General features: G+C 39.7%; 1 protein-coding gene across 1 annotated transcript in view; it reads left to right on the top strand.

Moving 5' to 3' along the window:
* Positions 1 to 389: 389 nt before the first annotated feature.
* LOC115491052 (interleukin-6 receptor subunit beta-like) overlaps positions 390 to 12,526 on the top strand; it is a 31,120-nt gene continuing 18,983 nt past the window's right edge. Inside the window, exons 1-5 of the mRNA XM_072922104.1 lie at positions 390 to 648; positions 884 to 934; positions 3,503 to 3,614; positions 6,884 to 7,050; positions 8,035 to 8,174. Of these exons, the coding sequence (XP_072778205.1) occupies positions 606 to 648; positions 884 to 934; positions 3,503 to 3,614; positions 6,884 to 7,050; positions 8,035 to 8,174 (513 nt within the window). The 5' untranslated portion in view covers positions 390 to 605. The remainder of the gene's footprint in view (positions 649 to 883; positions 935 to 3,502; positions 3,615 to 6,883; positions 7,051 to 8,034; positions 8,175 to 12,526) is intronic.

Here is a 12,526-nt window from a genome sequence, read left to right as displayed (position 1 = left end):
CAGCTGTTATGTCTATGCTGGCTTCTGTGTTCAGAATGTTCTCTCAATTAATGATGTGGAGCAAACATCTGATATACAGTTATGGTGATTTTTGTCTGTATTAGGGCCCTGGTGTAGGTACCAGCAATGTAGATACAGCATCTTTGAGGTAGGGAAATTACATTGAAAGATAAAAGTAGTCAGAAAGTGAAGACAAGTTGGTCTTCTGCTGCTATTATTTTTACAAGAATTCATATTAGACTCAGTCAATCACTTTGACTTCCTTTTTACTGATATGAATATCTCTAATTTGCAGTGACAGTTAGGGTTTTCAAAGGAGTTAGAAGTACATATAAGCTTAATTCAGTTTGCACTGCTGATACTGCAGTGAATAGTCTCAGTGTGAGTACTTACAAAAACCAAGGTGTAGAGTTCCTGTTTTCCAGAAGGATTTTTAGGATCTTGTAAGTATAATTAATAACACAGAACTCAAGTGTCCTGTTATTTGTGTTCAGCCAGTAGCAGGATAGGTGTTAGAATGAATAGGAAGTTTGAAAAGGAAGTGTGAAAATAGACTGAAGACAGTGTAATGTTGATGGTAATCATTATGCTTCTTTACAGAGAAGATGAAGAACTTTCTGCTAGCAGCTATCTTTTTACTTGTCAGAGGTGAGTTTTCATATACAGCTTACTGCTGCTTATAACATTAAAAATCCTTAATGTTACTCAAGGATGAGACTGTATGAAGAAAATCATGACCAAATTAAATTCTGTGAGTAGGAGAAGCAACCACCAGCAATAGTTTTCCTATCCAACAATTCCCTTCCCCCCCCCCCCCCTTTTTTTACGTCTTCTTTTTTTTTTTCTTTTTTCTTTTTACCGCCTTCCTCTTTGTGCTCCCCAGGTCCCTGCCGCTGCACAGACTGGGACTCTCCGTTCTGCCGGCAGCTGCCAGGTGGGTGGAACGCTGCGGTGCCCGGCGGGCGATGAGCGCTGCCGAGGGCTCCCGCCGGCGCTCGGAAGCATCGCCCCTAAAAGCACGCCCGCCTTTCCCAAAGGGAAAACCCGGCCAGAGCAGCACGGGCAGGTGTGTCTGCGTGACGGCAGGGCTGGGCTTTCACTCCCGCATGCTGGGAGTGAAACCCCAGACAGCGCGTCACAAATAGCTGCCGTTCCAAAAGACCACGGATCCTCTAAAGTTTATGTGTGATGGATATCTCTGCTTTCCATTTAACTGGGAAATTACTGATGATGGCGAGGAGGAACAGTATAACGCATTTGATATAGTATTACAGAGCAGTGGGTGGTCATCTGATGTACATTGTGCTGGATTTAGTGTGGGCAGAAACGTCTTACTCGCTAAAAGACACAGCAGAGATGATAGGTTCTTGAGTACACAGTGACACTGGGCAAGACATCTGCAGGAGGACTGTTCTTCTGAAATTAGCCGCAGATAATTTTCTAGTCCTTGCAATTAACTTGCCAGACTAAACTCCACTAAATCATTAGTGAGGAAACCAGATGCTCAGGAAGAAAAACAGAAAGTTCTAGAGTGAAAAAAGTTTAAATGTAGGTGGTTTGGGGTTTGTTTGTTGGTTTGAGGGGTTTTTTGTTTTGTTTTGTTTGGTTTTGGGGGTTTTTTGTGTGTGCGTGTTTTTTTGTTGTTGTTGTTTTTGTTTTTTGGGTTTTTTTAAGTGGAGAAACTGAACTATGTTTTCTTTAGAGCAAAGAAATTTTTTTCTTTCTTTGAAGCACAGTTGTGATACAGCTCTGGTACTATGCTAGGTCTGGGAAGAATTAATAATCTACGTGTTAAGGTGGAGCAGTACAGTAGAACAGAGAAAGCACTAGAATAAAAATTAATGTGCATGTGCATAATATCTACACACAGGACAAGTGAAAACAAAAGTGTGCAAGATTCATTATATTTATCTAGACAAAGGAATTTAGAATTTCAGTATATTGGGAGTGGGAGGATGAATTGGGGTGTTAGCTGAACTAGTACACTATTTCCACACAAAAAATCTACTATTTTTTTTTCTGCTTTAATACCATAATCACATAGAGAAAGACCAGGGGGATTTTGCAAAACTTAGAGCATGAGGAACAATACAACCACTACTTGTCTGTAAGCAGACATGTCTGGAACATGGTAGACACCATGTGGATCTGAGTTAGTAGAACTCTTGTTTCAAATACTATCAGGAGCAGTACCAATGTATTGTCATGAAGTATAACAGCAGTTCCAAAAAGATTTTGTTTTCAGCTGTTTCTTCAAAACAACAATAAAGAACACCAAGCAGGTGTAAGGTTTAATTCAAAATAAAATAGGAGAAGAATGTGAGAGCTGTTGCTGTTTTCCCTGCTATTGACAGACACAATGTTCATGTGTGAGGAGGCCAAGATGTGGTTTGGTGGGCAGACTAGAAAAGCATAGACTTCTGTAATATTTCACATTGCTATGGAAATAAGGAAGACATAATCTCGACCTTCCTGAAAGGAAGCTGTACACACCTGACTGGTGCAGTATTGTTTATTAGAAAAGCATTATTCATTTAGTACGAGAAAAGCAGTGTCATGAGTTGAGGGTATTAAAGTCAGTGCTGTAGTCATTTGACACACTTCCTTTTCCAAAACACCTTTTATCTTCAATATGCATTTTCCATCTCAATGATTAAAAGAATGCCAAGGATACTTTATAACTCAGGTTGTAGGAAGAAATGAGGAAAAGAGAACTGATCTTTTCATTCATAACCTAGGTTATAGCATACCATACTATGCTACAATACTAACTCCTGAGATATTCATATTTACTTATTACATAGCAAAACCTTTCCTATTCAAGACTGATAGGTCTATTGACAACTTGTTAGACCTAACAAGTATGAAGGACGTGTGACTCTACTCATCAGGAAAAATTTACCTTAAGCATCCCATTCCTGTTGAGATCCTTGTCTACTTTCCTGAATAACAACACAAAATCTGAGTCCTTTTTGAAGGACTTTGAGACACCATGACTGATTGTTCTGAACTAATAGTTCAGACAGTAAGACACAAAGCAAAAGAACAACAACAGTCATATTTTGTCATCAGCATTTTGTTAAGAGATTTTTGAAATACTGACATAAACTTAATCACTAAAGACAAAAACCAAGTTTCTTTAATAATGTCATCAGTGCTTACTTTCACATCAACTGAAAAAGGGTATGTTCAGTTGCAAAAAAATCCCCATATTTCTCTTTAAATATTAATAATAGGTAATTTTATACATAAACTTATGCTCCTCCTGTTTTATAATGCATTCTTTATAAAGCTGGCAGTTTAAAAGTAATATTGTTTTTATCCAGTCATATTGTGTAGTTCTGAACTTCAGATAGAGATTGATTCTTTTGAAGCAATTCTGGGGTCTAGTCAACCAGTTCTAGCCTGGTTCGTATTTGATTTCATTACTCATAGTCCCTTTGAGTCAGTTAATGTTTGCCTGTGACCGGTCTTTTCCAGTGTCCATGTTTTCATCTTTCAGATTGGGACAATGAATTGGTGTGTTACAAAGAATTAAGTGAGGATCTAACTTGTACCTGGCTGCCAGTACCTAGTGCTGCAAATACAGTTAATTATACTGTATACTTAAAATGGTAAGTCTGAAAAGATATCTCAGAAAACAAAAAGCTCTTATTGTTGTTAGATGTGGTTCCCATCTGCTGGAGTTTTGTTCTAGTGTATTTCATCTCTTTATAGGTTATTACACAAGGCTAGTCAATACCTTTCATCACTTCTCATCAATACCTATTGATTTGTAAGAGCTTGGTAAGAGACTGGTAGGTTGATTTTGGCTAGACATCACAAAAGCTGTTCTAGTCCTCCACTCCTCAGCCTAACAGGGCACAGAAAATATGACAAAGGATCATGGGTTGAGATAAGAACAGGAAGAGGTCTCTCAGCAATTACTGTCATGGGCAAAACAGACATGACCTGGGAAAATTAATTTAATTTATTGACATTCAGATTAGAGTAGAGTAATGAGAAATATAGCTAAAACTTGAAACGCCTTCCCCTTCTCTGCCCCCCACCCCCATGCTTTTCTTCTTACTGGGCTTAACAGAATTGTCTGCCTCCTCCACCCCAGCATTGTGGGGGGATGGGAAATGAGACTGTGATCAGTCCATCACATGTTGGGTCTGTCACTTCTTTTCTCTTTCGATTCTTCCTCTGGTTCAGCATGGGAATCCTCCTACAGGAGACGTGAACTCCCACAGTCCATCATTAACTCCTCCAATATGAATGCTTCCCATGGGGCTGCATTTCTTCATTAACTGCTCCAGTGTATGTCCCTTCCATGGGGTACCAGCTCTTCAAGAGCAGCCTGCTCCAAAGCAGGTCCCTCGTGTTCACAAGCCCTGCAAACCTGCTGCAGTGTGGGATAGTCTCTGCTGCTCCCACATGTTCTCAATTCCTCTCTGCCAGCTGCTGTTGTGCAGCAGCTTTTTCCCTCTTTTAAATGCATTATCCCAGAGGCACTACCACCATGGCTGATGGGCTCAGCCTCGGCCAGCAGCAGGTCTGTCCTGAAGCCCAGCTAGAACTGGCTTTGTTGTACATGGGAAAGCTTAGTGCAGCTCCTCGGAAGCCACCTCTGTAGCAATCTGCTCCCTTGCTCCCAAAACCTTGCCATGCAAACCAATACAGAGTTATTATACATCTTACCATGCCACCAACACACTGTTTAAAGCATTATTGCCAAAGATCAGCTTACTCAATTACCTTTGTTTGTAGCTATTGACTTTTATTGACTATTAAACACAGACGTATTTAAAGTAAAAAAAAAAAAAAAAATTAAAATAAAGCATTCAAACATAAACAGACACTAAGCTTTTATTTTATGTATTATGTATTTTGCTATAGCATGAACACAATAAGATGTCAGATGTAGCATACTTTCTGGTAATTCTGAATTGTCTAGTAGTGGTTTAAAAGATGGAATGAACTTTTAGGGTTAATTTTGAATTGATTACCTAAAATACAGTATCTTCAGTTGCAGCTGCATTACAAAATTGAATTTCCTCATTTTATATCTAGATATTTGGAATCTCCCATGAGATTAGGGGCATGCTCAGAAATAGAAATGTGAGATCAGAAGACATGATCTTTGCCATGAGACCATCTCATAGGGTACATAGAGTACAACTCTGTATACTATAGGTAAATTCTGATATTCATCACTGATTTTCTGGCCACATAACCACCTCTTGTCGTTAAAAATGAGCTGTGGTTAGAAATACCTCCTAAAGCTAAGAAAATGTCACCACACTGGGAAATTCCCCAGGGTGATCATCTTCACATTGCACAGGAGCAAAGCAACCACCTCAAGGCTGAGATTACTCCCCCCATCACCTTCAATATTTTTTCACTGGAGGTAGCAGCAGGCACCAATTTGCAATAAACACCAAATTTCATTGCATTTACTATCTTGACTCTTGGAACTTCAAGGAATACCATTTTTTTTTTGAAGGGGAGAAATATCTATGAAACAGCTCTGTTTCTGAAGAGATGTTATCAGTTGAAATATTTTTAAGCTACTTGCCCTCAAAGTCGTAAGACAAAACCAGACTGTGCTGTTCCCAGGCTGCAGGGTTGATGTCATGAACAGACAAGGTAGACAAAAGAATGAAAGAGGATGTCAGTGGGGGAAGAGAGAGGCAATTCCCTGGCAGAGTTGTTGATGTTTCCAAGTCAGTCAGGACTTTAACCTCAGTCTCCTAAGCTTCCACCCAGTGGTCTTGAAGAAAAGCTTACTATCTCCTCCTCTACTGGGTTAAAAGAAAAAGAAAAAACCCACATGCGAAAGGGCTTTTGCCTTGCCTAGAAGAGGTAGGGCTTTTACCTTGCCCATTCCTGCATGTAACATCAGTTTGATGTTGTAATAGTTCCTTGTCCTTGCTCCTTGTGATTAGGTTGTCAGGAAGAAAAAGATTAAAGATAAACACTCCCACAGAAAAGTTCCAACCAAGAATTCAAAATCATGCTTTGAAATTTTAATGGCTGATTCACATCTAGCCTGTAGCAGAAGACAGGAAAACCTTCAAGCAGTTTTTCATAGGTATTAAATATTGAATCATGATGTGTGTAATTTAATACTTGAGAAGCATAGGTAGGCAATTAGTATGCTAGCCCATCTCTTTAAGAACGCTGAACTTGCACAGTTTCAACCTTGGAAAAAATCTGTCCTGTGTATGGCAAAGACTAAATGAGAAAGACAAGGAAAAAAATAAGCAGAAAAGTTGGATGTAAGGCATTAAAACTCTCAGATTTCCTGTGCTGTGTGTATTAGGTATACCAGGAGAAATCTACAGGGCTGAGGACTCAGGTGACATTTAGATATCTCCATCAAACTCTGGTGATTTGCAGGAACAGAAGTCAGAATATAGGCATATAACTCATAAGAAGCTTTTCATAACTTTATGGTAATTTAGATACACATAACTGGAAAATTTTGCTGTTCAAAAGGAATTTGGGTGCCCCTGTTATAAGAGGCAAGGCTTTATGAAGTAATTTCTAACATAATATTCTACTTTCAAAATGCTCTATATATCCCACTGTGAGTACAAAAGAAGGTCATACAGATCTTGTATCATGGTATGCTTTAAAAGTTTAAGGCATTCAACAGATCTCCACCACACAATACAAAGATTTGCACATTTAAATTTGCTAGGGTTGCTGAGGTGCTGGAATTAATCCTGCTATTTCAAGCTGCTCAAGGTGAATCTTCAAGATTTTCAGATGTGGAATTATGTGTAGAAGTATCTGGAAAGACATCAATTGCTATAAGTTTGCTTTCTTGGGCAGGGGAGGAAAGAATAGCTATAATCGAATAAATGTTTTTCCTTCTGCTTCCTTTTCTCTGAAGGAACCAAATACGTAAACCTTTCCAGCGAAACACATCGTCACCTTCCATCACAATAGAACGAAAGAATCTCTACATTGAGAGATTTGCAACCATTTGGATAGCAGTGAATTATGCCCATCACACCTGCGCAAAAGGAAAGAACATCTCAGTTTTACCAAGCAAAGCAGGTACAGTGTCTTCACAAGTTGTGTTACTGCAGTGCCCAGCTAAAGCTGTATTCTGTAAAGATCATTTCCAAAATTTCAGCTCCCAAAACACTCTTATTTTTACTGATATTTTTATTGATAACACTGTTATTTTTACTGATCCAGAGAGCTAAGATGCAGTTTGACTTCTTTGAATGAAGTTAATAACAGAAGCCTATAATGTTTTATGGGAGGCGGGTTTTACTTTAAATATTTTGCTGGAATATTTAATATTCATATCCAGAAGAATACATAGTAATATTTGTGTACCAGCTTTCTATGCTCTTTGATGGTTTTCTGAATTTCTTTGTATTGGTTTGTAAAGAGCAGATTGACTCAGCACTGTGTACCTAAGGAATCCTTGATATAGGGCATTAGAATTGTAATTGATGTTAAGAGTTTCTCAAAACTTCACCTGCTCAGACTACTCAGGTCCAAGAAAAACCAGTGCTTCTCACTTCTGGGAGCTACTACCAGTACAACCTAAATTATCAGTAGTATAACCTTTACTGAAGACTTTTGGCCACGTTGTGTTTATTGGAGAGGAAGATTAAAATCTATTTGCCCTTACTGAAATTTAAAGATATTCTGGATATTTTTTATACAACTCATGATTACAGGTATACTTGACATTTTGATCTCGCCTTTCAGCCTCACTCAGAATAGTAACTGCTTAGAAAAAGAGTGTTCCTGAAATCAGTAGAAGCATTCACAAAAGAAAGGCAAGAGGAACAACTGCGGCACCTTAATGTAGGGCATGCCCCCCAGGGTCCTCACAAAAAAACTGTATTTTGTTGATGACATAAAGACTTAGTAATTATTCATTTCCATGGTCTTTTGAAGTCTCACAGCATTCAGTATTGTGTTCCAAGTCTTTTAATTTTATAGGCCACACTCAATAGATGTAATTACCAAATCTTTCCTGCTGCTCTTGCATTTTTAATGACTGTATCTCCCTCATTTTAGGAAAGTGCTTGTCACCATCTAACATAAATGCTTATCAGATGAAAAACCAATTGATAATAAAGTGGGACCTGCCCACAGCTCATACACCGTATGAGCTGAGATACAGAGAGGCACTCACAGAATCTACTCCATGGACACTGGTAAGTACTTCCAGATGACAATTTCCTGTGAATATAAGGTGCCTCAATATCAGCTCAGCTGCACATATTTTATGCAGCACAAGGATTGCAAGGCAGCATAGCAAGGAGTCACTTTGTAGGCAAATCCCAATAAAGAACCTTAGTTTGGTTCTAACAAATAATGAAATGCTTGGGAAAGAAGGAATAGTAGCTTTAAACAAAGCAAAATAGAATAGCTTGTTATCTGGTCCATTAACCTACCAGTGAGACGTTACAACTGCCAGTGATACAAAAGCTGAATATCAGAAATGCCATGTAAACTCAGATCCAAATTTACAATACTTACAATATTGCTATTTTAGCTGGTATCGTTACATTTTCTAACAGATTAGAGATCAGGTTGCTTTGTTTTTTGAGTTAATTCACAGTTTACACATTTTTGGTTCGTGTAAGTATTCCAGATTTTCTTCTTTGAAAAGAAGGGAAATAATTTTTCTGTAATACAGTCATAGAATCATAGAATGGTTTGGGTTGGAAGGTTCCAACCAGCCTAGTTCCAACCAGCCCTGCCATGTGCAGGGCCACACTATAGTAGACCAGGGTGCCCCATCCAAATTGGCCTTGAACATTTCCAGAGATGGAACATCCACAACTTCCCTGTTCCAGTGCCTCACCACCCTCACAGAGAAGAATTTCTTCCTCATACCTGATCTAAACCTACTCTCTTTCAGTCTACAGCCACTGCCCCTTGTCTTGTCACTACATGCTCTTGGGAATAGTCTTGCCCCATCTTTCCTGTAAGTTCTCTTGAGGTACTGGAAGGCAACAATAACACCTTCCCAAAGCTTTCTTTTTTCGAGGTACTCCATCCTACTGATTTGGTGGCCCTCCTTCTGATTCATTCTAACAGGTCCATGTTCTGCCTGTGCTGGGGACCCTGTCCCTGAAAACTGGGAAATAAACTCTCCATCATATGTGTTATGATGGAGACTAGGAAGCCAACATTATTTCATTAGCAGTGCTGGATGCATGGATAATTCTCTTCAAAGCATACCTGCCCAGTAACCTCAAAGACCAGGTTATATTCCTGAAACTATTGTATTTTCATGTTTCCTGAAAATCTGCATATATGCTGATTATTTCCACTTGTTTGGATATGATTCCAGATCTTCTGAAGAATCTTTTCTCCTTGGGAGTATTTCAAATATGTTATTGGGTCATAATGTACTTCTCTTATGATTCTTTGCTCTGACACTCAATCCCTGTTCTCAAAACTGAGATATTAGTTAGTACATATTAAATCACAGACAGAAGTAAACAAGAAAGCATTAACTGGAACAAGTTTATTAGTCACAGGTCTAGGGAGTCAGCACATGGCCACATTAATCTCTGGTATTTGTACTAAGCACTGTATGTACAAAATTAAGTACTTACAACGAATATAGGGGTCATGCTCTGTTGTGCTAAATTTAAAAGAATTTCCAGCACCTTCACTGCTACATAAATGTCTTCTTATAGGACTGTTCAATAACAATCCCAGAGCTGATGCAGCCCTGCAGGTGGGGTCTCAGCAGAGCAGAGCAGAGGGGCAGAATCCCCTCCCTGGCCCTGCTGCCCACGCTGCTCTGGATGCAGCTCAGGACACGTTTGGCTCTCTGGGCTGTGAGTGCCCATGGCTGGGTCATGTCCAGCCTCTCACCCACAGCACCCCCAAGTCCTTCTGGGCAGGGCTGCTGTGATCTGCCCATCCCCCAGCCTGTGTTGGAACCAGGGTTGCTCTGACAACCAGGTTCAGCAGCAGCTGGTCTTGTTAAACCCCATGAGGTCCCCATGGCTCACCCCTGGAGCCGGTTCAGGTCTCTATGGATGGCATCCCATCCTGCAGGAGTGCCAACAACACCACTCAGCCTGGGGTCATCTGCAAATTCACAGAGGGTGCACTTGACCCCTCTAAGTCATTACTGAAGATATTAAATAACATTGGTAACACCCACTATGGACCTCTGATGGACACATCTTGTCACTGATGTCCACTGGGAGTCTGAGCCATTGTCCATTACCCTCTGGATGCAACCATTCAACCACTTCCCAATACACATCACAGTTTACCCATCAAATCCATCACTATCCAGTCTGGAGCGAAGGATGCTGTGAGATACAAGATCAGTTCCAGTTGCATTTGAGGACATACAATATAGCACAGCAACAGGGCAGTACCAAATTAAAAGGAATATGCAAAAGATGGAAAATGAGTCATAATTTCAATAATGTCTGTACACAGAAGCATTGGCTGCTTATCCTGCCCCTTCCCATCCAGCATATCAAGCAAAGGCTTCTTCAGCAGGAAAGCACATATGCATGATTTGTATCACTAAGTCCCTGAAATTGTCTGTTTTTCAAGCTCTGTTACTTTTATACATGTTAATCTGGTTTTAAATATGCATTTATCAAGGAAAAGAAGAAAACTGGTTAAATAGCAACAGTCCCCACTTCTTGGGAAATTCTGCTTACCCAGGAGCCTCTTTGCTTCCTTTTTACAGCAAAAATCTCCCTTGTTCTTCCTTTTGTGTCAGAAGACTGTTCGCATTTCTCTTGTAGCTGACTGCTGGTTTATTTAGCCTCTTCAGAAGAGCTTCTTCAAGAAATGCAAGAAATGTTTCATCTCAGTACAGAGAACATTCAGGTCTTGGAAAGGTCCCCTTGCTCACTTGCATACAAGTCTAGACAATTCTTGGGCAGCCAGTTACCCATGCATAGCCCACCGAGTAGTGCAATAGATAGACAACCACGTGCAGACAGCTGGGCACATGGCATGTGGAAGAATGGAGAGTTAAGAGCAGTACAAATGCATGCCCTGCAGGTTTTGGAGTCAGGGGAGATGGAAGATTCACATGAGTACTGTGAAGGACTAGCAGAGACATCCACACTGAGGGACGAAAATGAGTCAAGACTATATAGGTTATGAATATTTGTTATCTCCCAAGTCCCAGCTGATGCTATGAATTTAGGCTGTAATCTCTTCCTAATAATATAAATGTAGGCTAAGCTTGCAAATGAGTTAGCAAGAATGGCCGTACATGCAGAGAGGATGTATAAAGCTAGTGTTTATCACAGGTAGGATAAATGTATGTGTAATGCAATTTAGCATTTAGGTTTTAAATCCAACTTCCATTTGCCTCTTGTTTGGAGTCTTTCTGTAATATTGTAGGTAGTGGGATTTTTTTGTGACCAAGCAAAAAATTATATGAAGTTGTCATGGACAAAGTGATACCATTCACTCATAAGAAAGAAATTATATTTATTGATATAAAACAGAAATCTAGCTAAGTTTGATAGTAAATGTGACAGGGGTTTAACAGGAGCAGATGGCAAGGAGCGCATGATTACTTCACAGAGAATAGAGTCAGACAGAACTGTGAGGGAGACCTTTTAATTGGGCCATGGTATTTTAAAAAGACTCCCCTTGCATTCTAAAATGCTTCTCAGAGCCCCTGCAAGTCTAGTTGCTTCTGGATCCAGACTTAATCCCAGACCTGGTCAACAGTTGTCTACAGGATTTTATGTACACAATTAATCCTTTGTATCACTTAACTGAGATGTAAATTTTCAGTGTATTAATTTCCAATTCACTTATCAAGTGTCTGAGGAGATGAATGCTCTCTCATCCTTGGGGAGTAACCTTCAGAAGTTAAGAAGTGTCCTTACTCAAGAGATCCCATTGTATAGCCTACTGCTGTGCAGGAGAGTTCAAGAGGCTGTGGGCTATCCACTATTTAAAGGGTAAGATGAGACACCTAAAGACATATATGCATGCTCTCTTCAAATATTAGTTTCTTCCAAAGTTGACTTGAATTGAATCTTAACCAGTACTATGCGTAGGTGGAGGAACTGTTAAAATCAGCCCTTGTCTTTCATGTTGTTATTTGTCTGCCGCGAATCGACTTAGAGCCAGATGCTGGTCCAGACACATCTAATGTGACTGCTGATAGTGGTTATCACTTAATCAAGATCATAGGAAATAGAGGTCAGGATGGAGGGGAAGTGGAGGAGAGGGAGGCGGGAACACTCCCACAGAAGTTAATTAATTAACTTATCAAAACATAAAGTACTGCAGAAATTCAAAGAGAAGAGCTCCTCATCTTAGAGTGGAGCTTTGTTGTTTTTGTGGGATTTTAGGGAAGAGTTTAAGTGATAACAACAGTTTCCTAATGTATTTTCTCTTATTTTCTCTGTATTTTTCAACTCAGGGTTTTTCTTAGATATGAGTGGTGTCTTTGTTTCAAGAAAAACTCAATTCCCTGTGCAGTTATTGGCGCTCCAGTGCCCTCATCAGCTGCAGATGCAAATCTCTTCTGCAGTGCCAAGGCGTATAG

Source organism: Taeniopygia guttata, chromosome Z (assembly GCF_048771995.1).
Source record: "Taeniopygia guttata chromosome Z, bTaeGut7.mat, whole genome shotgun sequence".
In the NCBI taxonomy this organism is placed as follows: Eukaryota; Metazoa; Chordata; class Aves; order Passeriformes; family Estrildidae; genus Taeniopygia; species Taeniopygia guttata.
Note: the sequence above shows the minus strand (reverse complement) of the source record. Positions and strands in the feature narration are given on the sequence as shown.